Source organism: Pagrus major, chromosome 1 (genome assembly GCF_040436345.1).
Source record: "Pagrus major chromosome 1, Pma_NU_1.0".
NCBI lineage: Eukaryota > Metazoa > Chordata > Actinopteri > Spariformes > Sparidae > Pagrus > Pagrus major.
The window spans coordinates 7,274,002-7,297,752 of record NC_133215.1 but is presented as its reverse complement, the minus strand read 5'-3'; the positions used below and the strand labels follow the sequence as shown (position 1 = coordinate 7,297,752).

At 40.8% G+C, this 23,751-nt stretch overlaps 3 protein-coding genes across 4 annotated transcripts; all 3 read right to left on the bottom strand.

Annotated features, from left to right (window-relative positions):
• Positions 1 to 8,527: 8,527 nt before the first annotated feature.
• atf4a (activating transcription factor 4a) lies at positions 8,528 to 13,220 on the bottom strand. Of its 2 annotated transcripts, none has more exons than XM_073463275.1 (4): positions 13,071 to 13,220; positions 11,866 to 12,045; positions 11,221 to 11,532; positions 8,528 to 10,354 (listed from the first exon to the last, which is right to left on the bottom strand). In XM_073463275.1, exons 2-4 carry the CDS (start codon positions 11,912 to 11,914, stop codon positions 9,342 to 9,344), a joined length of 1,374 nt encoding a protein of 457 aa, XP_073319376.1. In that variant the 5' UTR covers positions 11,915 to 12,045; positions 13,071 to 13,220; the 3' UTR covers positions 8,528 to 9,341. The 2 variants fall into 2 exon arrangements, with proteins under 2 accessions (XP_073319376.1, XP_073319368.1); XM_073463267.1 differs by having other exon boundaries at positions 8,528 to 10,357; positions 13,071 to 13,212.
• A 1,446-nt stretch (positions 13,221 to 14,666) lies between these two features.
• LOC141004513 (apolipoprotein L6-like) lies at positions 14,667 to 19,195 on the bottom strand. The gene is made up of 9 exons (XM_073476041.1): positions 19,187 to 19,195; positions 17,963 to 18,067; positions 17,510 to 17,605; positions 16,478 to 16,582; positions 16,343 to 16,382; positions 16,208 to 16,259; positions 15,697 to 15,826; positions 15,395 to 15,583; positions 14,667 to 15,098 (listed from the first exon to the last, which is right to left on the bottom strand). The coding sequence occupies exons 1-9, from the start codon at positions 19,193 to 19,195 to the stop codon at positions 14,667 to 14,669; spliced, it is 1,158 nt and encodes a 385-aa protein (XP_073332142.1).
• A 1,462-nt stretch (positions 19,196 to 20,657) lies between these two features.
• On the bottom strand, positions 20,658 to 23,712 carry rps19bp1 (ribosomal protein S19 binding protein 1). The gene is made up of 4 exons (XM_073463426.1): positions 22,657 to 23,712; positions 22,205 to 22,390; positions 21,703 to 21,800; positions 20,658 to 21,527 (listed from the first exon to the last, which is right to left on the bottom strand). Exons 1-4 carry the CDS (start codon positions 22,709 to 22,711, stop codon positions 21,387 to 21,389), a joined length of 480 nt encoding a protein of 159 aa, XP_073319527.1. The 5' UTR covers positions 22,712 to 23,712; the 3' UTR covers positions 20,658 to 21,386.
• Positions 23,713 to 23,751: the final 39 nt, after the last annotated feature.

The following is a 23,751-nucleotide window of genomic DNA, read 5'->3' as shown; positions in this document are numbered from 1 at the left end:
GCATTTCCAATAAAATGTAATGTAATGTTATGGAGTCAGTAGCACATGTTCAGCAAATTCTGGCTGATTCCTGTGTGCACAGTTCAGCTGGGTGTTTATTGTTTACCTATTTTATTAAGTGGTTGATTGAAACAACCACTTAATTTGGTCTCAGCACTGAAGGTATTACACCACACTACTCAAAATGAGTTAGGGATATTTTAGAGTGCACATTTCATTTGACTTTTATTGCATATCCATCCATGCACATGCATATATGCACCCGTATCCCAAAATCCCTAACTTATTTTGAGTAGTGTATAATGATAATAGGTCTAACTCAATCTAACATCTCTAACTGCCCAGAGAAACTTAAACATGTCGACTACGACTTCTCATTTTATGACTAAACACCTAACAATTTTATTAAAACAAGAAAAAGTGAAAAAAATATCAACCGTTAACCCTACAGTAACAGGATTGGTGGATCAAAAGCAAAACTTGTGTGGCCCAGGGTCCGTTAATAACTGCATATCTCAAACTCTAAAATGCAGTGGATTCAAGTCAATAATGATCTATGCAAGAGAATAATTAAAGTAAAACACAGCATGTTTCATTAATCAGCCACTAAAAATGTCAGCATGAGATCAATTATTAGATATTTCATTGGATATCCATTTATTCTCCTGTAAACATGACAACAAACTTAAATGTAAGCTTCTTTTTCTGAAACATGAATCCATTTTCTGACACTTATTCAGTGCTGAGTCATCAGTTGTGACAGGAAGCTGCACAGTAGCCCTGAGACCTTTCTCCTTACTGTCTCCAGCTCCTCTTGGGTGATCCAAAGGTGTGTGTTCTGGGCCTTTATTTAGGTAATAAGTCATCTTTGTTGACAGTGTTACTCAAGTGCAACTTGACTGAAAGAAATCGACACAGTAGTACTTATCACAAAAAAACATACATTTGTCAGAAATAAAAGAAGCCAGTTAGCCAAAGCCAATTCTGTAAAGTATAAAATCATTGTTTTTTTTTTAATACCAGGGTGAAATGAATGGCAACCAACGGCAGAAGATGTACTGTATGTGTCCAACTCCTATGGTTTCCTTTAAAAAGTGTATTTTGTAAATCTGACAAACAGAAAAGTTCAGGTCATCTTGGCACTGACTCAACACTTGGTCGTCATGACCTGTGTCAACACAGCTGGTCGTCATGTGACCTGTTAACACAGCTCTCCAACAGTGTGCCATGACATCCTGACATAAGGTTGTGACATCTTCAGTGTCGGGATATTTTTTGGACAGGCCTTCGACTGAGTGCTTTACCTCTCCGACAGGAAACAGTGCTAACAGTGACATCCACTAGAGGCTGTGGTTTAGGAGCCTCTTGATCCCTCAGTATTAGATATATGTCACACAATATCTGTCCTTCTTCTAACAGCCTCATCTGTGTGAACATGAAATCTTTGTTTGCTGTTTGAAGAGATGACACCAGGGGACGCCCTTGAGCTGCACAGCAAAGGGGAGTAAATGTCTCACTGGTGGATTAGAAACAACTTAACACTGTATCTTTTAAAAGAAAAACAAAAAAACCCCTTTGACTCATGACATTTCGCCCAGCGTACTACTTTATCTGATGTTCTGTTTCAACACAGTGTGAATTCCTCTTATCTTTACTTTGTTCTCAGAAGTGAGCTGGTTTCCTCTTTCTGCAGAATGTCAACATAGAAAAAACCTCCGCCCACTTCTCACTTACTACTAAATGACTCACTACACACACACACACACACCCACAAACCCACACACACACAGTACTTCTGTTCCTGTGAGGACCCTCATTGAAACAATAGTTTCTACTCTTTTATCCTTAACCATCAAAACTACCGAACTCAACCTCAACATTACCTCAACAGAGCTCTAACCTCAGTTGTAAAAAAAACCAAGCGAAATACTTTTGAGGAAGTGAGGACCAGACAGATGTTTCAAAAATATCCTCACTGAAACTTCACATTGCTCCTCACAAAGTTTGACAAATCACACACACTGTTCTCATTATGTGTGCAAAACTGTCACAAGGTTTTCACTGTCCTTGCACTCTTGAACCTCTGCGGCCAAAAGTACTTGAATACGTTTGTGGTCAATAAAAGGAAGAGGAAAAAGGGAACACTACGCTCTTAGGCAACACAGACAGTGTACACTTTGTCTTTGATGATGCAAGCAAATTTATAATGCAGGCAGTTTGTCAAAAACTGTCAAACACCTGTTATTGCTTCTCCCTAAGAGTTGCTCAGCTGTATATTTCCTTTAAAGTTATAAGGATATATGTGCTGTATGGTCATTTTATTCTTTTTTCAGTACATAATAAAGAATAAATGTCAATTCCTCTGGTTTTCATGTGGTCTCACATGAAAGACAGCGAAGCACAGTGAATACGCGGTCGTCCCACTTTCTGGTAGTAAATCTGTCTTCCTAATCTGCAGCCCATGACCTCAGTAATGAGCTCAGCTGCTCAGAGATCCTCTGCGGAGCATATCTTCTGAAGACCAGCGCGATGATTCACTCAGCCGGAGTGGGCTGCGGGTCACGCTGGGTGAAATTCAGGAGAGGAGTACAGAAATACCAAAATGAGACGCCTCAGAAGTGCTCTTGCTTTTGGGCTCGGTTTTAAGGAGACGTAAAAAATTTGTGGTGTAACAAAATCTGCAAATTAAAGGGCGCTTTCAGGAGTTACCTCCGTCACACACAAAAAGCTACTTAGTTACAGTGACTTAAATGCATTCAGATGGTTATATTACTATTACTGCCTCACAGTTTTTAGGTTAACTGGTGCAGGGTGGAGGTATAAAGGAGGTTTACTGACACAGGATGTGTCACAACAAACTCTTGTGCCATAATTCGGCCCAGATGTCTAAAGAATGACACCAAACCACAAACTGGTCGACTGGAGGAGGAATTAAGATTCTTTGATAAGACTGAAACTGAAAAAAGTGACTGATTGCCTCACATATGGCTCCTGGGGTCATGAAAGAGTTAAAACAAAACAAAAAAAGATGAGGAACTGGTCCTTCCTTTCTCTGTTTGACTGAACGGATCTCACTACGAAACTCAAACATTAACCTCGTTCAGGGACTGTTTGACACCTTTGGCCACATGTAGTTTATGAATGTGTCTGGCTCTACTAGGTCAGGCTGACAAATGGCAGGAGCTGTAGTAAAATCTCATGAGGTCAAGCCTGCTGATGTGGCATTCCCTCCTGTAACCCTTCACCTGTTCTCCATCACATGCAACATAGAGTATGATGGAGTTTTCTCACATGGTTTCTGTACTTTCTGGGGGAAAAAATACAACAAAGCACTGTTTTCTACAGAGTTTTACTGAGGTCATGAGCAGGAAAAAGTCTGAATCATCCCTTAGATCATCAAGTTATATTCTCCTTGGTGGAATGAGCCAACTTTTAGTAAAAACAAAGGAGCTAAGGAGCATCACCATCCAAATATTTAGCCTAGATTTTCTGTAAAATGTACTTGTTTTACCTTTCAGCATATGAAACCTTGTTTCTCTTTTATGTATTTCCACTATCTGCTTTCTTTGCATTGCAAATCAACACATCGGGATAACAAATTTGCATAGCTGCAGCTGAGATAACCGCAACTCTGTGGGGCTGAACTCAGACACGGCAGTGCTTTGAGCTAAATGCTAACGTTGTACACCCAGCCCAGTCGCCAGAATACAATGTTGGAGGTTTATGTTTCTGCGGATCATGGATACGTCCAAATTTCTCAAAGTACAACATCAACATCTCTACAGTGTCATGTAACGTTCATGTTAGATGTTTAGGAGCTGACTTTCATAAGCAGACCAGACTTTAAGCGCAGCACAACATAAAATTGAAAACTGAACGTAAAGAAATGTAAAGTTGCAACATACTCTTTGGTTTGCAGAAATGGACATCGCCAACATTTATTCTGGTGATTGGATTGGTACATTATGACAAATGACAATTTGTCATAATGTAAACAATTTTTGTTGATTTCTCAAGGAATAAAGCATCGATCTTGATGAAAAAATCAGGCGTATTTAGGTGGCTATCTATGAGGGAGTACAATTTGATGCAGATCCAAGAACCTGTGAGTGTAAATCATGGTTAAGCAGTTATGGGAGGTTGAATATTTAGAGTGATGCAGGATTATCGAGTTTGATATTGGATTAGACTTGGCTGAATTAGCCAGGACTGTTGGGCCTTGGCGGAGGTATGCACCCTACTCTAGTTCAGTCTGGACTCACACCGCCAAGGTACCTAAAAGATATTGTTCTTTAGTCATTTCTAAGGCAAGGAACCTTACTTATACCATTCAGGAGGCTACAATACAACCATGTTCTCATTGCAAGTGGAAGGACATCTAAAAGGTTTAGGGCAAGTGTATCTGTTGTTTTACTGGTTTTATTCAATGTAAGAGCTTCATTCACCACCAGAGATTACATTATTTATTGTAAACTCTGGTGAACTGTATCCTTCTTGCAGCAGAACAACAGAACAACCCCTCCAGTGTTTTGGCAGATCCGTATGTATCCGTTTAAAATGATCTACTGTCTGTGTTTCAGTGAAAATCTGTCTAAATGAATATCAGTGAGTGTTACATTATATAAAGGTCATGGACTTCCCTGTGTTACAGTGTTGAGTAATGTCAAGGTTATTACGAAATGTAAATTTACAAAAGAAAGTAGCAAACTTGGGACCAGTCGCTCTGCACACTCTGCTTTAAGCCTACATGTGTCAACATAAGTGGCAGTCCAAGATAAATCCCACAGTCCAGTTTGTTCCTGGGCGACTTTTCAATCCATAAATAAGAATTAATTTTACACACATAACGTATCATATCAACGTGACAGTATCCACAGTTCATACAAGGTTATCCAGCACATGTTCCCCATGTGACACAGCTAAAATCTGCCAGGAATAGACCTGAGAAAGGCCCGCGGTTGGAGTATCAGAATGTGACAGATTGCTTTGCTATCACTGACTTACAGTAGAAAAACTATGTATAGCCTTACAGCCTTACTGGGTTTCACCCCTCAGTCAGAGAATGTAATTCGAAATAAGGCTGAGGATTCTCTGAGCAGTCTGCACTTCAGGCTGTATGAGTGAATTGTACCCTTTTAAGACCGGTTTTACTAGTTGGCTCCCGGCAAAATGTCTAAACAGATGTCACCTTTCAAGGAAGGAAAAGAGATTAGAGGAGGGCTTAACGATTCATACGCTACGTGGCCAGTTTATAAGGCACACCAAGCTTAAACTAATGCAAAAGCACTTCAATAAATCCAGACGTCATGAAGTTTAATAGAAAATATAGTTTGTCAACCGCGGCGTGACAAAATATTAGAAACACCTCTCAGCACCACCAACTACAGCCTCCAAAATGACCTTAAAGTTAAATCAACACCTCTCTATGACAGTCTCCACAAAATCTTAACATAGTAAGATTCATGAAGAGTGTCAGTTCAGTGATACATGTGTCAATCCTGCCTTCACAGAAGCCTCTTTGACCACAAAGCAGCACGTTCTGTGTTGTATGTAAAAATAGGCCTTAGTTCAGACCAACTCAGTCGTGACAAACACTCCAAGTAAGACACATGACTGCACACAAACAGATTCTGGTCTGACAGAGTCTTTGTCTAACGAAGGAAACAACAAAAATGACCCTGTGTCACTCTGCCGTGAAGAAATGAACTGAATGAAACAGTTGTGATCCTGATTACTACGGACTGTAGAGGAATGTGACAAGACAGGAATAATCTACAAGCTTTGCTCGCAGGCACCACACCACACCCATGATCTGCTCATGTGGTTAAAAACGGTTTCTCTCCATCAGCCAGCTCTCTGGAGTAAAGAAGATCACTTTACTTAAAACTGTGCTTCTTTTTATTTTGCATTAATCCTTGTTGCTTTAAATCAGACTTCTCAACCTTTGCAGGGTCTATGTGTGAAGCATGTTTGGAGTTTTCTCTCGCAGTAACCGGACTCCACACGCACGTGATCTTCAGCTTTACCCAGGGTGTTTTAGATCATGTCTCATGTGAGGACGACACTCACTATCTCTTTCTCTAAAGCAGGTTCTACCTGCCGCTTAGTCACGCACTAACTCACCTGGGCTATTTTCTCACCGTTGATTATGAGATTATATTTTAGATCAGCCAAGCAAGTATAAGCATTCAGAGTAAGTGTAAGAAGAGTTCAGACTAAGGATCCAGGCTGGATACTGTGATATCTGTGGAAGTCCATTTCTGCCAGTAAAAGAAAAAATAAGATGAAAACTAAGCCTAGTTAGAAAAAAACCCAATAATTATTACATAAAAATGTCATAAATATGAGATAAAAAAGTCATAATTACAGGAAAAAGTTTGAAATCATGAGATTAAAAAAGTTTATGAAAAGTGATGAAAAATATGACCAACACCTACTTTTTAGAGGGTTCACACAGCTTTTTAAAAGTATAATCCAACTACTTTTAAGCCACCAAACTAAAAGCCTTTTATCATCACATCTAAACTGTTACTATAAATGCAATTGTGTAAAAACACAGAATTCTTGTATCCACACAGCAATCAACCGGGGATTGTTTCAAATATTAAACGATTTCTGATTTTCATGAGTGATTGTGGCGATGAAACACCAGTTTATGTTGAAAATGAAGCACTTTTCACAAAGTATAATTAAATTAAGTCATGCTCCTAACCTTGAAAACATAAAATTAAGCATTTTCCAAACTTTAAAGACTTTGTTTGAATGAAGAGTATTTACAATTATTTATTCAGGTATTACTCTTCTGATCGACTCATTAGAAGGAAACACGAGAGTCATAATAAAGCGGACTGTATTATCTCTGTCTCTCTGCCTACAGTTGGGACGCTCTTCTTATCTTTGTCTTCTCAGGAGAGGGAGGCCTCACTACTGTGGAATCTGTCAGGGAGGAGCGAGTTTGTAAGTGTGCCTTCGCTTCAGGGGGTTTTACTGCCAAGACTAAATTTACACAGCTGCTTGACAGTAGTCAGCACATTGAGGTGACTCAACCACACACATGCTAGTATCACTTTCGGGGATACTACACTTGACTTTTTCTTCTCCAGAGGAAGCACAACAAATCATCAAAACAACCCTCACTTCAAATATTGTTGAAATTAGAAAAACTATGTAAACTTATATACCATTTTGAAATCAGTTATACAGGCTGTTCATACTCTAAAGGTGGTTGATATACACATCTGTGGCACTGTGGACCTCACTGCTCTGAAACATCTGTAGCTCAACCCCCATGTTGTGTTTCCTCCCACCCTCGTCTCTTTGACATCCGCCTGCGAGAGGTGTGAGACTGGTCAGTGTAGTCTGGTTTCACAATTACAAGGCCCTTCCCGTAAAACTTATACCCAGGTGTTTCTCTCGCTTTCGTCCTCCTTCTCTCATTTCCTGACAGAAAAGTGCAGATTTGGCTCCAGGCGGTGACACAGGGACTTCACTTCAGCTATTTGCAGTTAAAAGTCAACCAGTATGAACTTGTTTTCTAAATTAAGTCAGGGGGAACTTTACACGCACTGTAAACTGACACTGACTCTATCAGTGATTTTGTGTGTGGGTTAATAAGAGTAAATAAGTTAAATAGCAGTCTTCAAGAATGACCTTTAATCACATCAACGTGTTCGTATTGGTGGCCGCTCACTAGTCTCGTTGTAGAATCTAAAATATTTTGCAACCACCAGGTATGCTTCGGTTTTTACCTCCAACTATGATCCTGTGTTCAAACCTCTTTTCCTGGCACCAACAAACCAGCTTTATTACACTGCTGTTTAATCACTTCGACAAACCAAACTAAGCTTAGAGGCAGAAGCTGTGTGACTCATGCGTGGGACATGTAAATACCAGTACGGTACACTGTAGTAAGGGCAGTGGGGAAAGAACACTGACACATTCTCCAACACCTTTTCTCCATGATACGTTTTATGTTTCCCTTTTTCAAACCAGATTAATAATGTACGTATGTGAGACATATTTAGAGTTTGACTTTATCAAAAAATCAGTTTCTGCTATGATCATATTGGAGATTATAGGTGTTTCACTCTTCTACACGTACTACTGTAAACATCAAAATACTTTTGATATAATCTTTTTGTTTTAAGTGAATTATGCAGTTTGGTTTTCAAACTTTGGTACTCATGCTTCCTTATTGGTTTATATATCATACATTTAATAATAGCTTAATACTTTGGTGGAAACTAGCTGATAAATCTTTTGGAAATCAATTTATCGTTAAAATACCTGGAAAAAACTTTCATTCCACCTTCTCAATATGAATTGTCTTGTATACTTTTAATATTTTAATTAACGATCACTATGACCACCATCTTAGTGTAACTGTTGATTGGAATTAGCAACTTTTGTGCAATTATGTTCTGTATTTTCTGACATTTAGACCACTGTTAATAATTTGACAGTGATGAGAGAAAAAACCTTCCTACTCAGTTTTTCTGCCACCAGTAAAGCACACCACACACATCACTTGAGCACTGATAGATGTTTATTAGAAAAAGATGCTTTTTTACAAGCCAAACTGTTGTGCTAAGACACTCTGCGCTACTCCAGAAGTTATGTTTAATCCAGCATTAAATAACAAAAGCCACGATCAGCAAGCAAAGGAGGTGAAAACTATATACACAAAACAAAAAAAAACATAGTGACAGTGTAACATCAAGATTTCTTAAATATGTTGAGGCCCCTTTCTGGACTTGAAGCTGTTAAGAAGAAGGTCAAAATGGGGTGACACTGGGTTAAAGAGGAGCGGGTAACAACAAGGTCGAAGTGGTATCTCACTTTAGTGACAAGAGTTTACTGAAGCTGTGCTGGGGTCTGGATATCGACTGATACTGGGTGTGTGAGGGAATATCTTGTCAAAAGGGTTACAAGTCTACACTATCAGGAGCTACGGTGACTCATGATTTGCATGCCTAGTCTACAAAGACAAATATACAGCCTGCCTGTTTGTACAAGTACTGCTATTAAGACAGGAAGTACATTATGGGGAACTAACAGGGGACTGGGAGACAAGCATGTACAGATGCTTCACCTGACTACCTCCCAGCCCCCTGCTCTACACTAATAATCTCATCAACTTTCAGAGGCTTTTCACTGTCCATCCAGCCATTCCCTCTTTCCTGTTCAGTAGCACGTTTCATACATCCACCCTTGCATGCCATTCTTCTTCAATCGCATTCTTCAAATACTGAAGTGGACTTTGCTATGGCATGCAAGTATTGGAGTAGAAACAACGCCGTAACTACTCTGCAACCGCAGACTATGTTTGACACACAATCTGGTTACTGAGCCACTGAGCTCGTCTTTCCACGGCGGTGCTTACGGACTTCCTCCATCAGGTCCTTCAGGTACTGAATCTCTCGGCTGATGGATTCCGCCTTCTCCGCCAACTCATGGTTCCTCTTCTCTAACCCTTCGAGCTCTGTAGAAAGCAAATCCTGTTCGACCCTCTTCTTCTGTCTGTAGCGAGTGGCTGCTGTCTTGTTCTGCTCCATCTTCTTTAGTTTCTTCTCCACCACTTTTGGAGCACCAGACACCGATTTGACCTTGGGGGTCTTGGCGGAGGGGGAGGAAGCATCGGCAGGCTCTGGTTTGGAGTAGGGTTTGGTCCTGGAGGATCCAGCTGTTGGAGAGGGGGTGGGAGGAGGGGAGGGGTGGCGAGTAGGTGAGCTTACAACTGACTCGATGCCAGAGTCGCTGTCGCAATCGCTTGATGAAGGAGAGCTATTAATGGACTGGTCAGGGAGAGACACGAGGGAGGGCTCATCTTTGTTGGTGAGCACCACCACAATGTGGCTAGAGGGGGGAAGAGAGAGCACAATGGGGCTGGTGGTCTGAATGCTTCCACTGGGATCTGGAATGATGGTGGCTGTGAGGGGTGTGGCTGTTTTCTCTGCATCCAGGACATCCACTTCACTCCCCAGCTCTAATGTGTAGGCTGGAGAGGGGGGAGATGGCGTGGGAGCTGGGGAGGGAGGCTCAGACTTCATAACAACCTCCTGGTCAGGAGCCAACTCTGTCTTCTCAGCCTCAGCTGCCCCAGGGAGAGGGAGCTCCAGAGGCAGAGTGGGGATACTGGGCAATGACAGGCCCAGCTCCAGACTGTCGTGGAGGGTGGGGATGGCTGTGTCCAATGTATCCAGATCCAGATCCATGTGGGAGTCGAGGGAGGCCAGGAGATCCTCGGGGGAGCTGGGAGACTCATCGGAGGAGCAGGAGCCAATGAGGGAATCCAGGTCAAATTCACTCAGGTCGATTTTTTCTGACATCCAGTCCATGCCCGCAAAAGCATCATCTGCTGACAGAGAAGATGTTATCATTAATATTTGATCAAAACAATGGCAATATAGATAGATATAGACTTGGTGCCTTAATATTAATATATTCAATGATGACCTCAAGCACAAGTCATGTTTTCAACTGCCACCCCTTACTGCTACGATTTTATGACGCATGTAAGCACTTAAATTGAACACCCAGAACACGTGGAACCTTGAACTTGTGCTCAACAGATGCCAAGCGTTACAATGATCTTCATACCAATGACTGAGACGACTGCAACAAAGAGATATGCGTCATTGTATAGTTACACTTTACAAAACCAGTTCAAGGCAGTCTCAACTACACACAAGAGCCACACCTGCCAGCTGCTAACCAATGAGGGTTCTTCACAACACACCACACCTACCAATTACTCATTTGCATCTTGAATTTGGGTCTCTCACAAAGTGTGTGGTGTCCAACAGGACAAAAAAAACCTTCCATCATATTTGACTACAGGAGTATCGCAATGTGGCACCTTTTTAAAAAGGGACATTGTGACTTCAAACAACCTAATTTTAACATCTACGACATGCTGCCTGCAGGGCACCATTAGTGCTTTACCAACACAAAACCACCCACATAAAATATTAACAGCCGGCCTGAAAGCAATTTACATTCCTAACTTCACTTTTAAAAGGGGAGTGGTGGAAACATTCTAGCTCCTAAACTTTTTTCCCGCAGACGTTTTCAGCGTCATGTAATTTAACTTTGTAAATGAGCAACATTTAAGTCACAGCAAGACTTCCCTCCCTTTCTTCACCCGTTTTCATGCAGTTTCTGCCCACCTCAACTGATTAATCTTGCTTTACAAACATGGAAATTTTAATTCACGCTCACCTTTACCATCATCTGCTCCAACTTGGGCGTCGAGCAGGTCGCTGGCACCCAGCCAGGGGAGGGACAGTGAGTCCGCTCTGGCCTTGGTTCCCAGGAATGAGGACGTGGGAGGAGGAGAGGGAGGAGGGGAGGCAGAAGAGTGTGGGGAGGACGACAAGGTCTGGTAGGGAGACAGGGAAGACGCATAGGAGGAGAAAGAGAGGGGGGGCGAAGCTGGCGCCTTCCCCTCTAGAGAGGAGGAGGGAGAAAGAGCTTCTTCTTCATCTTGGTCCAGAAGGGGCCCCATGGGGTCAGCCATCAGAAACGAGGGCCCTGTGGACAAGGACTTCCACGTTAAGCATCTAATTTTCTGCACAAAATAATCACTTTAACAAATAAAAATGGTAGGTTTCAACTTGTATCCTAGCCAAGTGCAGGCATCTAACGCCACACTAAAATAATCTTTCAAACCTAAAAACCATACACATTGAAAAGGTTCATAAAAATGTGATTATATAATAGGTGACATTGTTTTTTTTTATAGTTCAGCTGTCAAGTAAGTTCACTGATTTGCCACACATCTTGTTTCACAAACTGGGTGCTCTGTATTGTACTCTGTTATGTCTGAAGTAGTGTTTTGGGAACATTTGTCATATCAACACCAACCTAAGTACAGGGCCTCCACGTCCTCCAAGGCCAGCTGGGAGAGTGTCATGGCTGCTGCTGGTCAGTGGTAGCCGTAAAAGGGTGAATAAAGACAAAGGAGTGTCTGGTGACGATAGGAAGTCGAGCGGTTTGGTACTGCTGTCGACTGCAGCAAAGCTGAGGGTGGTTGCTGAGAGAGACCTGTGTAAAAAGGAGATACAGAGATGCGAAGCATGTTATGGAGAGGGAATGAGGACTACACGGTTTCAGCACTGATGCAAGTGATGCATTTTGGGTTTAACTTTAGGCAGAAACATTTTGACGGCTGCCACTAAGCTAATGAGCGTCCACCACTACACAGGAAGTCTGAACAGGCATGTTTAATCTGAACAGAAGGGTGTAGGGCGACGTGGCTAGTGATACTTTGAAGGGATCCAACTACATCTATATATATATATTTAATACCTCCCCATTGAGTTTGTACTTCCTGGAAAACATAACAGCCATCACGCAAACTTTCATATCAGCGTGTGCTCAGGTCGTTAAGGCTGTTAGCGCCTCTCGTGTGGGGGAGGGGAGGCTAATTTTGGCTAATCTCTTTCTCTGAAGTGTCAAAGCGGCGTTGATGGGAAACGCCCCGCCCTCCACCGGGGGATAATATTACCTAATTTGGTCATGCTTTGCCGGTGGCCCCGCCCTCCTTCAACGACTCGCGGCGGAGATGTGGGCGGGCAACCGCCATTTTCACAACAGAGCCATCTGTGCGAGGGCTGAGCGAAGAGGACACTGCGCGCCATTTTGGACACGCCACGTTGTCAAGTGTTAAATACACACAAACACTACCAAATGTTGGGGGAAAAAAACTGCCTTGTTGTCGCTGTAAAATACACGAGAGGCTTGACAATTTGTCGCCTTCCCACCGAGATAAACGTTAACAAAAAGACAGGACACGGACTGTCGCGCCGGCTCGGACCAACATCATCTACTTCAACTTGACAGCCTGTAACATGACACTACCATCGACTCCAAAACAGGAAATGAAGCTACACATCTGGAGCCAGCTGTAAGCCTATACTATTATGTAATACTGGATAACATCCAGAGCGCTTAGCCGTACTCAAAAAGTCTGTTAACTTTATCTACACCAGCCGGTGGAGTTGACATTTGTGGCGGTCGAAAGCCAGACGCACTCGCGAAAGTGAAATTTATGGAAAAAAGAAACTTACGCCATTTTGCCAGAAATAGCCAGTGCACTTAGCCGCTGCACTGCCGGGTTTTTGCCGCTGCAAGGATAGCCGCACGCCTTCACTCTGCCATTTTAGCGCGGGAGAGCGTCCACGGAGTGTCTGTAATCTGTGTTTATGTTGTGGGAACGAAGAACAGGCGGAGAGAGTGACACGGGTATATATATAGAGCCGAAGCACCGCCCGCTGTATGCCTCCGCGGTATCACTCCGCGGAAGCGTTTGTTTCCTTTGTAAGTAGCAGCACAGGTGGGAGGAGCTTCCTTTTCAGAAAAGTGAATTTACAAGCAATGACGAACAAAGCCCCGTCCCGCTCGGTAGGGGTAGTAGCGTAGAGTTGACGCAAACACGCGTACCGCTGCGTTTGCTCCGCTCGACTCTTGTTTGTGATTGGTTAGACGTATAGCGCGTCTATACAGCTGATAAGATAGACCCATATGGGGCTTTAAAACACCAAGTGCCAAATGTAGGTCAAATCCAAAATGTAAACATTAAAGATGGAGAAGCTTTCTGACTCTTCTACCAATGTCAGCGTCGGATGAAGAGGCAAAGACTGAAACAAACATTACATAATACAACTTCAAGATACTTTTCCATTATAAAATAAATAATTTTAATATCGACATAGTACTATAATTTAATTTCCATTCTCAGTTATTTTAGAAGCATATCTCTTATTAAATACAGTCAAAATAGTTACATTTAGCCTGTTTTGCTTCCCCCCGCATCCATCCACCTATTAAAACAGATACAGTTAATGATTTTGAGCTATCGATAGGCTTTTCTTTATCATAAAATCATGTTGTTGTGTATAACGAAATGTTCATGAGCTTTTCTTTGCCCTTTCTCTGGACTGTCCCTACACCAGAGCGTTAGATTGTCTGTTTTTATCGGGTGTTGGTTTTTCTCTGCATCAGTAACACGCAGTCTCTCTTGTGAATTCATTGCAGCTGTTGGTTAAACTCCATGAACCCGGCCATCATGGTTCATTGGGGTGAGAACTGGACTGCCCTCTGGTGGTTAGTTGCGCGTAGTGAAATGCATTTCATTCAAGTCTTGTAGGACAATGTGCAACAGCACACAGAGGATATATGTATATAAAATTACATCTATAATGAGAGAGGTACTTACTCCAGATTAGTTTGAATATTTATGTAGGAATACACACATCCTAAGTAATAACTACAACCAAATACTTAAAGCTTGAAAGGTTAAACAAAACAAAGCAAAGTTCATTAGTGGAGTCTTAAAGTGCTTTTAAGGCGAAGATTTAATAGAAAATTCCACATGAAACAAAAAATGCATATTACAAATGACAAAAAAAATAAACCCAAATTTTAATAATTATGTCTGGTCCAATTAAAACGTCAAGATCAGGGCCAGTCTGAAGCTGCAACAACAGGAGGTTATACAGTAGACAATGTATGTCTTTGAAAAAGAAATAGAAGAAAATATCAGCAGAGAAGCACCTCTTTATTACAACTATATCCTTTCAAGTTATGCTAATTTACAAGATTTTGGCTGTATAAAGCCGAAAAAGCTGAAATTAGGCAAGGGAAGGTCTATAAGCTAAGAAACATTACTTTCCAGAAACTTGCGTACTGTACAAGTCTCTGAGTTGCATGAGCTCATCCAAAGCCTTATTGAGATCCTCTGCAAGGCCGCGGATTTTCTTCGCCAGCTTCGACTCATGGCCCTTCTTCAGCTTATTACCATCCTTTCCTTGGATGAAGTGCATATCAAGGCCGAGTGCGAAGCCTTCCATCAGCCCAGACGCTTTACTGTTAGCCTCTATGGCCCTGGCACTTCCTCCTCCTGTAGTGGCCAGCTGCACCACCCTGGCCACTCTCACCGATTCCTCCCTGGCTTTACTCAGGACAGACAGATCATGCTGCTGTAGCTGCTTCATGCCCTCATCGATGAACTTCAAGCAATTCTGAATATCCACCATGTGGCGCTCGTACTCCTGGAAGGTCTTCTCTATTTTCTTCTTGTCCTGAGTGACATTCACCTGGAGGAACAGAGTTTTTGATCAGCAGCTATAAGTACATGCAGTTCTTCCAGTGCATTGCTGTCTGCCAGGCTGTGTTTTTTTGATGCTACCATTGGGGGGCACCAAGGTAGAAATGTTATATACAATAGAATACAATAGGTTAGATTTAATACAAGAAAGTATTACATAAAGAATAGTAAAAAGCAATTCAGCCATACCCTCGAAAGCATTGACAAACTCTTTTGCCACCTACCAAACACCAACCACAAACAAAGCCATAATGAGTCAGTAAAGTTTGCTACACGTCCGGTCACCTTGTTGGCGATGGCTGCTGATGCACCCGTGACGCCGCCGGCTGCAGCCACGCCGACCCCAACGACGGTCAGAGCTAGCGAGGCTCCCAGCGTGATCGGGGACAGGATCACCCCGGCCACTGCTGCCACACTTCCTGCTACACTTGTAGCCCCACCTGTGATGCCAGCGATCTTTGTACCCTTTGAAACCTTTAAAGAGAATGCATCTGATATAGTTATCAAAAAAGTCAAAAGTATTGTAATAGACTCGTGATGCTCAGTGATGACTCCAACGAAAATCACTAATCACTTGGTCTCTTCACCTTGTCTAAGTTGTCAGCAATGCTGAGCATCTCAGCACTTTGTTCCTTCAGGTCGTCGCCATGTACAGACAGCAGGTGGATGTAAACCTGGGTGGCGTTGTAGAGGTGTTCAGCTTTAGCTTTGATGATCCTGGAATGTGTTGTGAAAACATTGTGTCGGATATATTATTCAGTATTTCAGTTTAGATTGAGGAACCCGTCCAGTCCAATACAAAACAAGCCTGAGTTTGAGTCAGTGACAGCACCCAGGCTATGAACATAGTGACCAACTGCCTGCAAAAAGACATTCCCATCAGCCTCAGCTACGCTTGGTGTTAAGTGCCATTTAACAAAAATGTTAAATGCTAACATGCTAAGCTAAGATGGTGATCAAGGCAAACATTACGCCTGCAAAACATCAACCTATCAACTCTGGTATATTGTGCATATTAGCATACTGACATTAATGTTTACCTAAGAGCACCAATCTGCCTCACTTATAGAAATATATAAGACGTAACAATCTCCTTACTTTGTTTCATTGTGTCCTCGAAGTTTGAGGTCTTTGCACAGAGACTTCCAGGCTGTAAGGCAATAACACAAAAAGTTACCAAACACAAGAACGTACATCAAACATAACGCTTTTCAAACTGGTTTTCTGACTCACGTTTCACATTCTCCCACCACTTCAGCAAAGATTTGGCGTCCTGGTTGAAGATGAGAGATAAAATGCAGCTAAAAAAAGATTTCAGTTATATCAGCGTGATAAAGTGAAATATCTGAATGGTTGTAAAATAGTTACCAGGGTTTCAGTTTTGTCGTCAGGCTGTTCCTTTGTAGGTTTTGGAGGAGGCAGACAAAGAGGTTTTGCTTTACTCTTATCATCAATTGACTGTTCAGCCATCACCTGAGACAATAACAAACGATTCAGCTTTAAATGAATCGACAAATAATATATTTTTCATGTGTATGAAAAGCACAGTACAGTATTTATACTTTTTTTCCACAGTATGTGATGATTTCTGCTGCTAGATGCCTCTCAATCTAAACAAAACCAAACACATAAGTAGTGTGGGATCATGCGAGTTTCTGTTTTTCATTGTTGTCTTCAACAACCACCAGTGCTGCTGAAAAAATATAGGCAGAAATGTTCACGGACGAGGTCATATTATTACGTTTCATTCACGTTATGTGTACAAAAGTAGTTTGTTAAAGTTAAAGTTAGTCATGCTGCCGACTTCCTTCCTCAATCCTCAAAAATGACTGATTTCTCCGGGTTTGAACATGGTTGGGAACATTTGGGATGATGTAAGTTCACAACTCAACAAACTATACAACAAAGGTTTAGTCATTTTCAGACATTGTAATGCAGAAATGTTACATATTGTCTCTCTGAGTAACTCTTTCTGAAGCTAAATGCAGGACTTGTGGTGAAATGAGTAAAATGCCACTGTGTGATTAAAGGTTTGATTGATTTTTACCACATTAAAACTTATTTTTTTCTTCAGTTTTATGTAATTTCTTTACCGGTAATACACATAACCAGAATATATTGTGGTTTCGGTAGCTGTAATTAATCATATTTTACCCACTAACTAACTGATTTGCTCACGCTGCACCCAGTGGAGACATTTAATGCTACTTCTCTTCAAAACATTGACCAAATTTTACTGTAGATGGAATTCTGAAGTTTCTCCGTTTACGTAAGTTTCTTCAGATTTTCTGAATTTGGGACTCCCCAATCACTCTTCTATTGCACTAGGAACTAGGAGAGACAAAATCAGAACAACACAGACAAATCACAACAACCTTGAAATAAAACGTGCAGTGTTACCTTCACTATTTCCAAAGTGTCAAATGCTGCTGGACTTTTTTTAACAGTGAACTTCTTTGGTGCCACCGGTGGAGGAGCTGAGCCGACCAAACCTCCCTGAGTTTGAATGGAAATAAACAAACTACATTAAAAGAGTCTTAGTATCTGGCACAGTGTTACAGTGTCAAGGATACAAAGACAAATTCTGAGTCTTGTTTCAATAACATATTCAGGCTTGGTAGGTATTTGGACCAAATGATAAGTTCCTGTTAAGTTGACATGTCAGGACTGCAGAGGCCTGCATCACACAGTTCAAGATAAAATGATCCCATCAGTCTGAATTTTAATCATAATCAAATATAAATATTTCAATACAGACAAACTGGATCTGAATATGAAACTGTTGACATGCAGATTCAATCTCATTAGCGTAAAACAGAACATTGCTGATTGTGTAGATCACTGAAGACCAACCTTTGAAGATTTTGTAGGTGACTGAGGGGTGGAGCTACATTTAATCGGCTCGTCATCCTCAGTTTTGTCTAGATGCAAAAACTGTTTCCTTGGCATGGGAATTGGCTGCAGAAAGAGAGGTGCATCACTCAAGCACTTATATGCATTAACATATAGAAGCTGCTGAAAGTATCTGATGGCACACAACCACAAAAAAAAAATGCCAACCACAGGACATTAAGAGGAAAGTATTGATTCATTCTATGTTTCAGTGAAGGAGTCAAATTCTCAGCCAGACTCTATCAGGGCTGTGATCTAGACATCCTCACAAAACTGCTTTTTTGATTTTTATCAAATGCATCACTGTGTTTTGAGCAAGGTGTAAATATGATCAGGACGTAACTTTGTTAATCTGCATTCCTAATCTGAACACGGTTTGCTGAGGTTGAATCAAAGACAACTGAACTGTTAATTAATCTTGCCAAGCAGGCCAGAGGAGACTGATCACATCTCTGTTGATGGCACACCCACGCCTTGTTTACTGCTTTCACTTTTGCTTTGATTAAAAATCCTAGATTACTGTCTAATGTTTCCTTCTGCCAACTGGATATTAGGTAGAAATAATGTTACTGGAACTGCAACCTCCGACACACAGATGGAAATCAGATCGATTTGAACAAGATCCCCTCCAGACTTATAATTTCAAATAATTTCCTTTAAATAATAATAATAATAATAATAATAATAATAATAATAATAATAATAATAATAACAACAACAACAATAATAATCTGTGTTTTGTTTCTTTTTTTCCACAGGAAAGTTCAATGAACTGGTTAAAAATGTGTAAAAGCACATTCACTCCTCTAATCTATTAATATATGCAACACATGTAAAAGGTTTAACTGCTGGACAAAAGATGTATGTTGTTTACATTGCATATTGCATAAACTGGTTGTGATTTCACTAAACCCTGCTGAAACATGTCTTAAACTGACAACAGAAATGTTGCTCCTTAAGCAGAAGTTCATTTTCAAATGTTTACCTTCACTGTATTGTGTTGTTGGCAGAAATCTCAAAAATCTTACAACAAAAAAAATCCATGCAATCAGCAAAGGCTTTAAATGTGCAATCACTCAAATGAATTTGTCCAATAACATTTTGGTTAAACAGTAACAAGGTTTAATTATCAACATACAAATAGTTAATAATCGCTGAACATGATTTAAATATCTTATTTCTTACCCGGGACATTGTGTAACTTTCCCTGCTGTATCTGACTCGTCCTGCAATCACTCTCTCCTTTGCTGCACTCTTTCATTCTCACCAGCTATTTATGAATGCTGATCCCAAAACCCTAACAGGTTAGACTTGAAAACAAATGACATCTTACATCTCAAATGGTCCAATTCATTCATGGCTCTGTCAAGCACCTGCATTGTTCTTCTTTACAAGCCCGTTAAAAGATCTGCAGTTGTTGGAATGAAAAATATTCTCTGAGGTCGAATCCATGTTCTGCAGATAACAAAGCTGATGGCCAGATTCGGTGCTGCAAGTGTTCATCCCTAAGTGAGATAACTTTGTATTATTGCAACGCCAAACAGAAACTGTTGAACACTTGAACCGGGTGTGTAAGTCTCAGACCCATACATTCAATGATTTTAGAGATTATTTTTACCCAAATCTAAGACAGATTTTCTTGATTATTTTCAAGATTTTCTTTATCTCATTCAAGCATTGAAGGTGAGTATAATTTGGTCCCATGCAGAGGTAGGTTTTATGAAGGAATATAGTACGGTTCAGTGGTAGGTTTAAAGATTTGTAACATAAAAAATGTGGACTGGCAGAAGACTTGGACTTATTTTGACAAAAAGAAATTGAAAGATGGATAAATAAAATCAGATCAATTTATGTGGTAATTAGGACCTCACAATTAAAGACAATTTAATGACTTTTTAGGTCTCATATTTATAAAAAGTGAATTTAAGACATTTTTAAAGGACCTGCCGTTAAAACTCAAATCTGTCTTTATCTAAATGTTAAAGCGTGTTGATTGACTAGTTAAACTTGTTTCCTGGAGAGAGTCTGGTAAGCTGTGAGCAGTTAAACGCATACAAAGTCAACCATTTTGTGGCAGTACTGGCAGTAAAACACTTACAGGCCAGCCCAACCTACATAAAAATATAAACAAAAAACATGTAAATCTAAAGGAGATGCTCAATGTCAACTACTTGGACAATAAACCAGTAAACAAATGCCTCTTCAGGGGATAATCAAAAGTGCTCCTACAAGCCCCAGTGAAATAAAATATCAAACTGAAGGTGTATAGAGGCTTTAGGGTTTCAAGGGGTTCCCGAATAAATGCCGTTTCCTCACTGCAATGACGTGGAGCAGCCAAGAAAACACAACAGAGCCTAAACAGACCAGAGTTTCTGGCTGGCAATCTAAGAGGATGAGGTTCAGAATGAGTGTGAGAGCAACCTCAGTGCCGTTCCCCACCTCTTTTAAGCCTTCACAAAAAGGGTGTCATCACACCCTGATTGGCTGGGAGGGAAATGCCCCAAGCTGCTTCCACTCCTCAATCAGGAGTCAGTCTCCCCACCCTGAGCACAGGTGATCTGAATCTCCTGCAATTAGTCCAGAGGGATTTCGGAAAATCAGCTAAAAACAAAGAAAGACAGCAAGTCTCAAACAATGGGACTGCTTCAAGTTTGAATCAATTTGTGTGTGTAAATTTATTTCCGTTGCACAAAGAATGAAAATAACAAAGAAAACTGTGATTCTTGATACTGAAAAATATTTCTAAAAAACAAAAAACAGCCTTAATTAAATTAAACTCTAGTACAAACAGGACTGATTGGAGTTGTGACTGAAGGACAACAGCGGAGCGATACAAAGAAGAATCAGAATATCAGTTCAAGTTCAAATTAAATAATTTCAATAAAATAAAGCATTTATTGTGTCTGAACGTTTCTTTGACAAAACTGATATAGGTTAAATATTCAGTATGTGAAAATGAAGTGAATGAAGGGAGGTGTGATAAGACACATGAGCAGTTTCCCCACATTATCAGGTAGAGAGCGTTTAAATAAGTTGCACCTTTCTCTTGTAAATGACTAGTGACCAATGACTGGTTTTGAGGTGTTAACTAATAAAGTATAATATTATATTACACAGTATAATATGTTCTGCATGGACACATTTTGGAGTAAAACTCTTGGCAGGAAAAACATTGTATATCCCATGTTCCCTGTATGCATCAGCATGCGTCTGTGATCATAACATCAGCACGGATTCAACTCGTACAAATATTTCCCCTCTAAAGTTTCTTGTCCGACTGTTGAGCTGAGCGAAGTGGAACCAACATCCAGAAATCCAGGCTGATCCACAAAACGCAGCCCTGGTGTTTCCACTGTGGCTGCAGTGTCTGTGCGCTTTATTTCATCTACTCGACAGTCCTGCCAAAGTATTCCTTCTGGAACTCCTGGAACTCCTTCTCTGTGAACAAAGACTCCGGCTCCTTGGCCTTCTTGGCGGGTGGCTCCGGGCGATCTCTGGACTGTCTCCCCTTGTTGTGGTTCAGGATCTATGTGAAACACAGAGCAAGTCATGACCTCACTTTTCTGTCAGAGCTTTCTGTAACTGTACTTTAAAACCACATATGAAAATTGACTTTAAAAGCCATGAATTGGAATTGAACATAAATCAATAATCAATACTGATAATAGCTGTAATAGGTGAGTGATTTCTGCCTCTCTTACCTTCAAAGTGTCAGAATCTGTTGCTTTGTAGCCAGTTTCTATAAAATACTTGAGGTTATCGCTCAGGTGACTCTTCCCCTGCTTCTTCCTGAACTCCTCTATAATAAACACCAGAGAAGAAGAGACAGAGACATTAAAAGCAAAGTATAACAGAAGTTGTAAAACAATCACCAAAGGGCTACTAGTACTGCAATTACATCAACAACGTCAACAACAATTTTATTCTATTTTTATTTTTCTGCATATTTTCTAAGACTTTTGAATGGGAGCAACTGTTAGGCAAGCAATTTCCCCATGAAGATGAACTGAACTGATCTTTTCACAGCCTGAGAATCTACTGTTTGATATTGTTTCAATACAGAAACATTCCTTAAACTTCCATTTAGTCAGTATGGTCAATATCTACATGACCTTAAGAAACAAAATGCTTCTGAAGTAGCCCGTGTGAAAGATGTGCTGTGCTGTGAACACCCATGGTGAGCAGGACTACGAGCACACTGACCCACTGCAGACTTGATCCTCTTGTCTTTGACTGTAGCTTTGCTCTTGCCGGGACCCAGACGACCCTGCAGCCGCTTGACCTGCTTGGTGACTCCCTGCCGGTTCGTGCTCACCAGCTTCATCGCCGTGGCCGAGCTGGGTGTCTGCTGCTGCTTCTTCTGCTGCTTCTTCTTCGCTTTACTGGCATCTGGCAGGGTGCACACAGGACACAGCAAGGCAGTAAGACAACCATAATGAGAAACGATAACTGGAAATAAAGCAAAATGAGAATTAATGTGTCCGCTTCCTATTTCAAGACAGCAACAGTGATTGAATGTGGTTAACTACACCTGTAATTACCAAACTGCAGCGGTGAAACAACACTGCACTGATCGAGGCTGACAGAAGGCACCGATGCTAATGCTAATGTTAGCCAACTGTAATTTAGCTAGCATGCTAAAAGTCTGGACTGACCTTTAATGTCGTCGCTCAGCAGCTCCAGTCCTCTCCTGATCAACGATGCCGACATCCTGATTTAATAATGTGAAGTTTTGTTAAACGGAAAACAAGCTACATTGATTAGAAAGTTCCTTCAACTCTGAGCAGCAACGTGTGAGACCGTCAACATCCGGCGAGCGGCTCCTGTGCATCACTTTAGAGCAACCGGCTGGAAACAGTCGACGATACGTAAAGTTCCTTCAGCAACTTGTAGCTCCTATACCGAGCCTACTTTACTTGAATTACTACTACTAATAATAATTGTTATTATTATAATAATTAACAACAATAAATTAATATAAATATATATATATACTGATGGAACTGATATACATTTGCAGATAGAATAAAAATATTAGTGTCAATATACATATAACATAATAATATAATTTACTCAAATGCTGTACTTGAGTTAGTACGTTTATTTAATTTCTTTAGTCAGTTAGTTTGCAGTCTCAGATTACCCAGTGTTATTACTTGTGACGTGGTGGTACCAGTCAGATATTGTTGTGGGCAGACTACAGACAGACAGGATGCTGAGACAAAGCAACACATTTTAAATTTGATTTTATTTGATGGGCAATCAGACAAATAAGGTTGTCCAACACTGTGTTAAAATTACAGGCTAGTATTTTATTGTGCAGGTATAACCAAAGAGGAGGCGACTGCAAATAGCCTACCTTGGATTTAATAAACTCATTTTGCTGTCTCCAACCTAAATAAAAATAATGTGCCTTAAGTCACAAATGAATGAATGCAAAGGGAGCTCAGACAGAGAAAGAGAGTAGGTCTCATCTGCTACTTTGATAAAATAAAAGGCCTCTTTGGACTAATAATTAATATTTCTATGAGGCTATAATTATGTGGCATAATGATGTTGTGACCTGGAGGTACTTTTATTTAAATATCTGCATGGGTTTAAATAGGTAACCCAGTGTTTACAGACTTAAACAGCCTAATGGCTGCTTGTTCCAAAGTAATCACATTACAGTAACGCGTCACCGCCTCCATTCACTTCCAGCTGTTGCATGGCAAACAGGGGGCGTGTTGGTCGTTGCGCTCTCTCTCCTC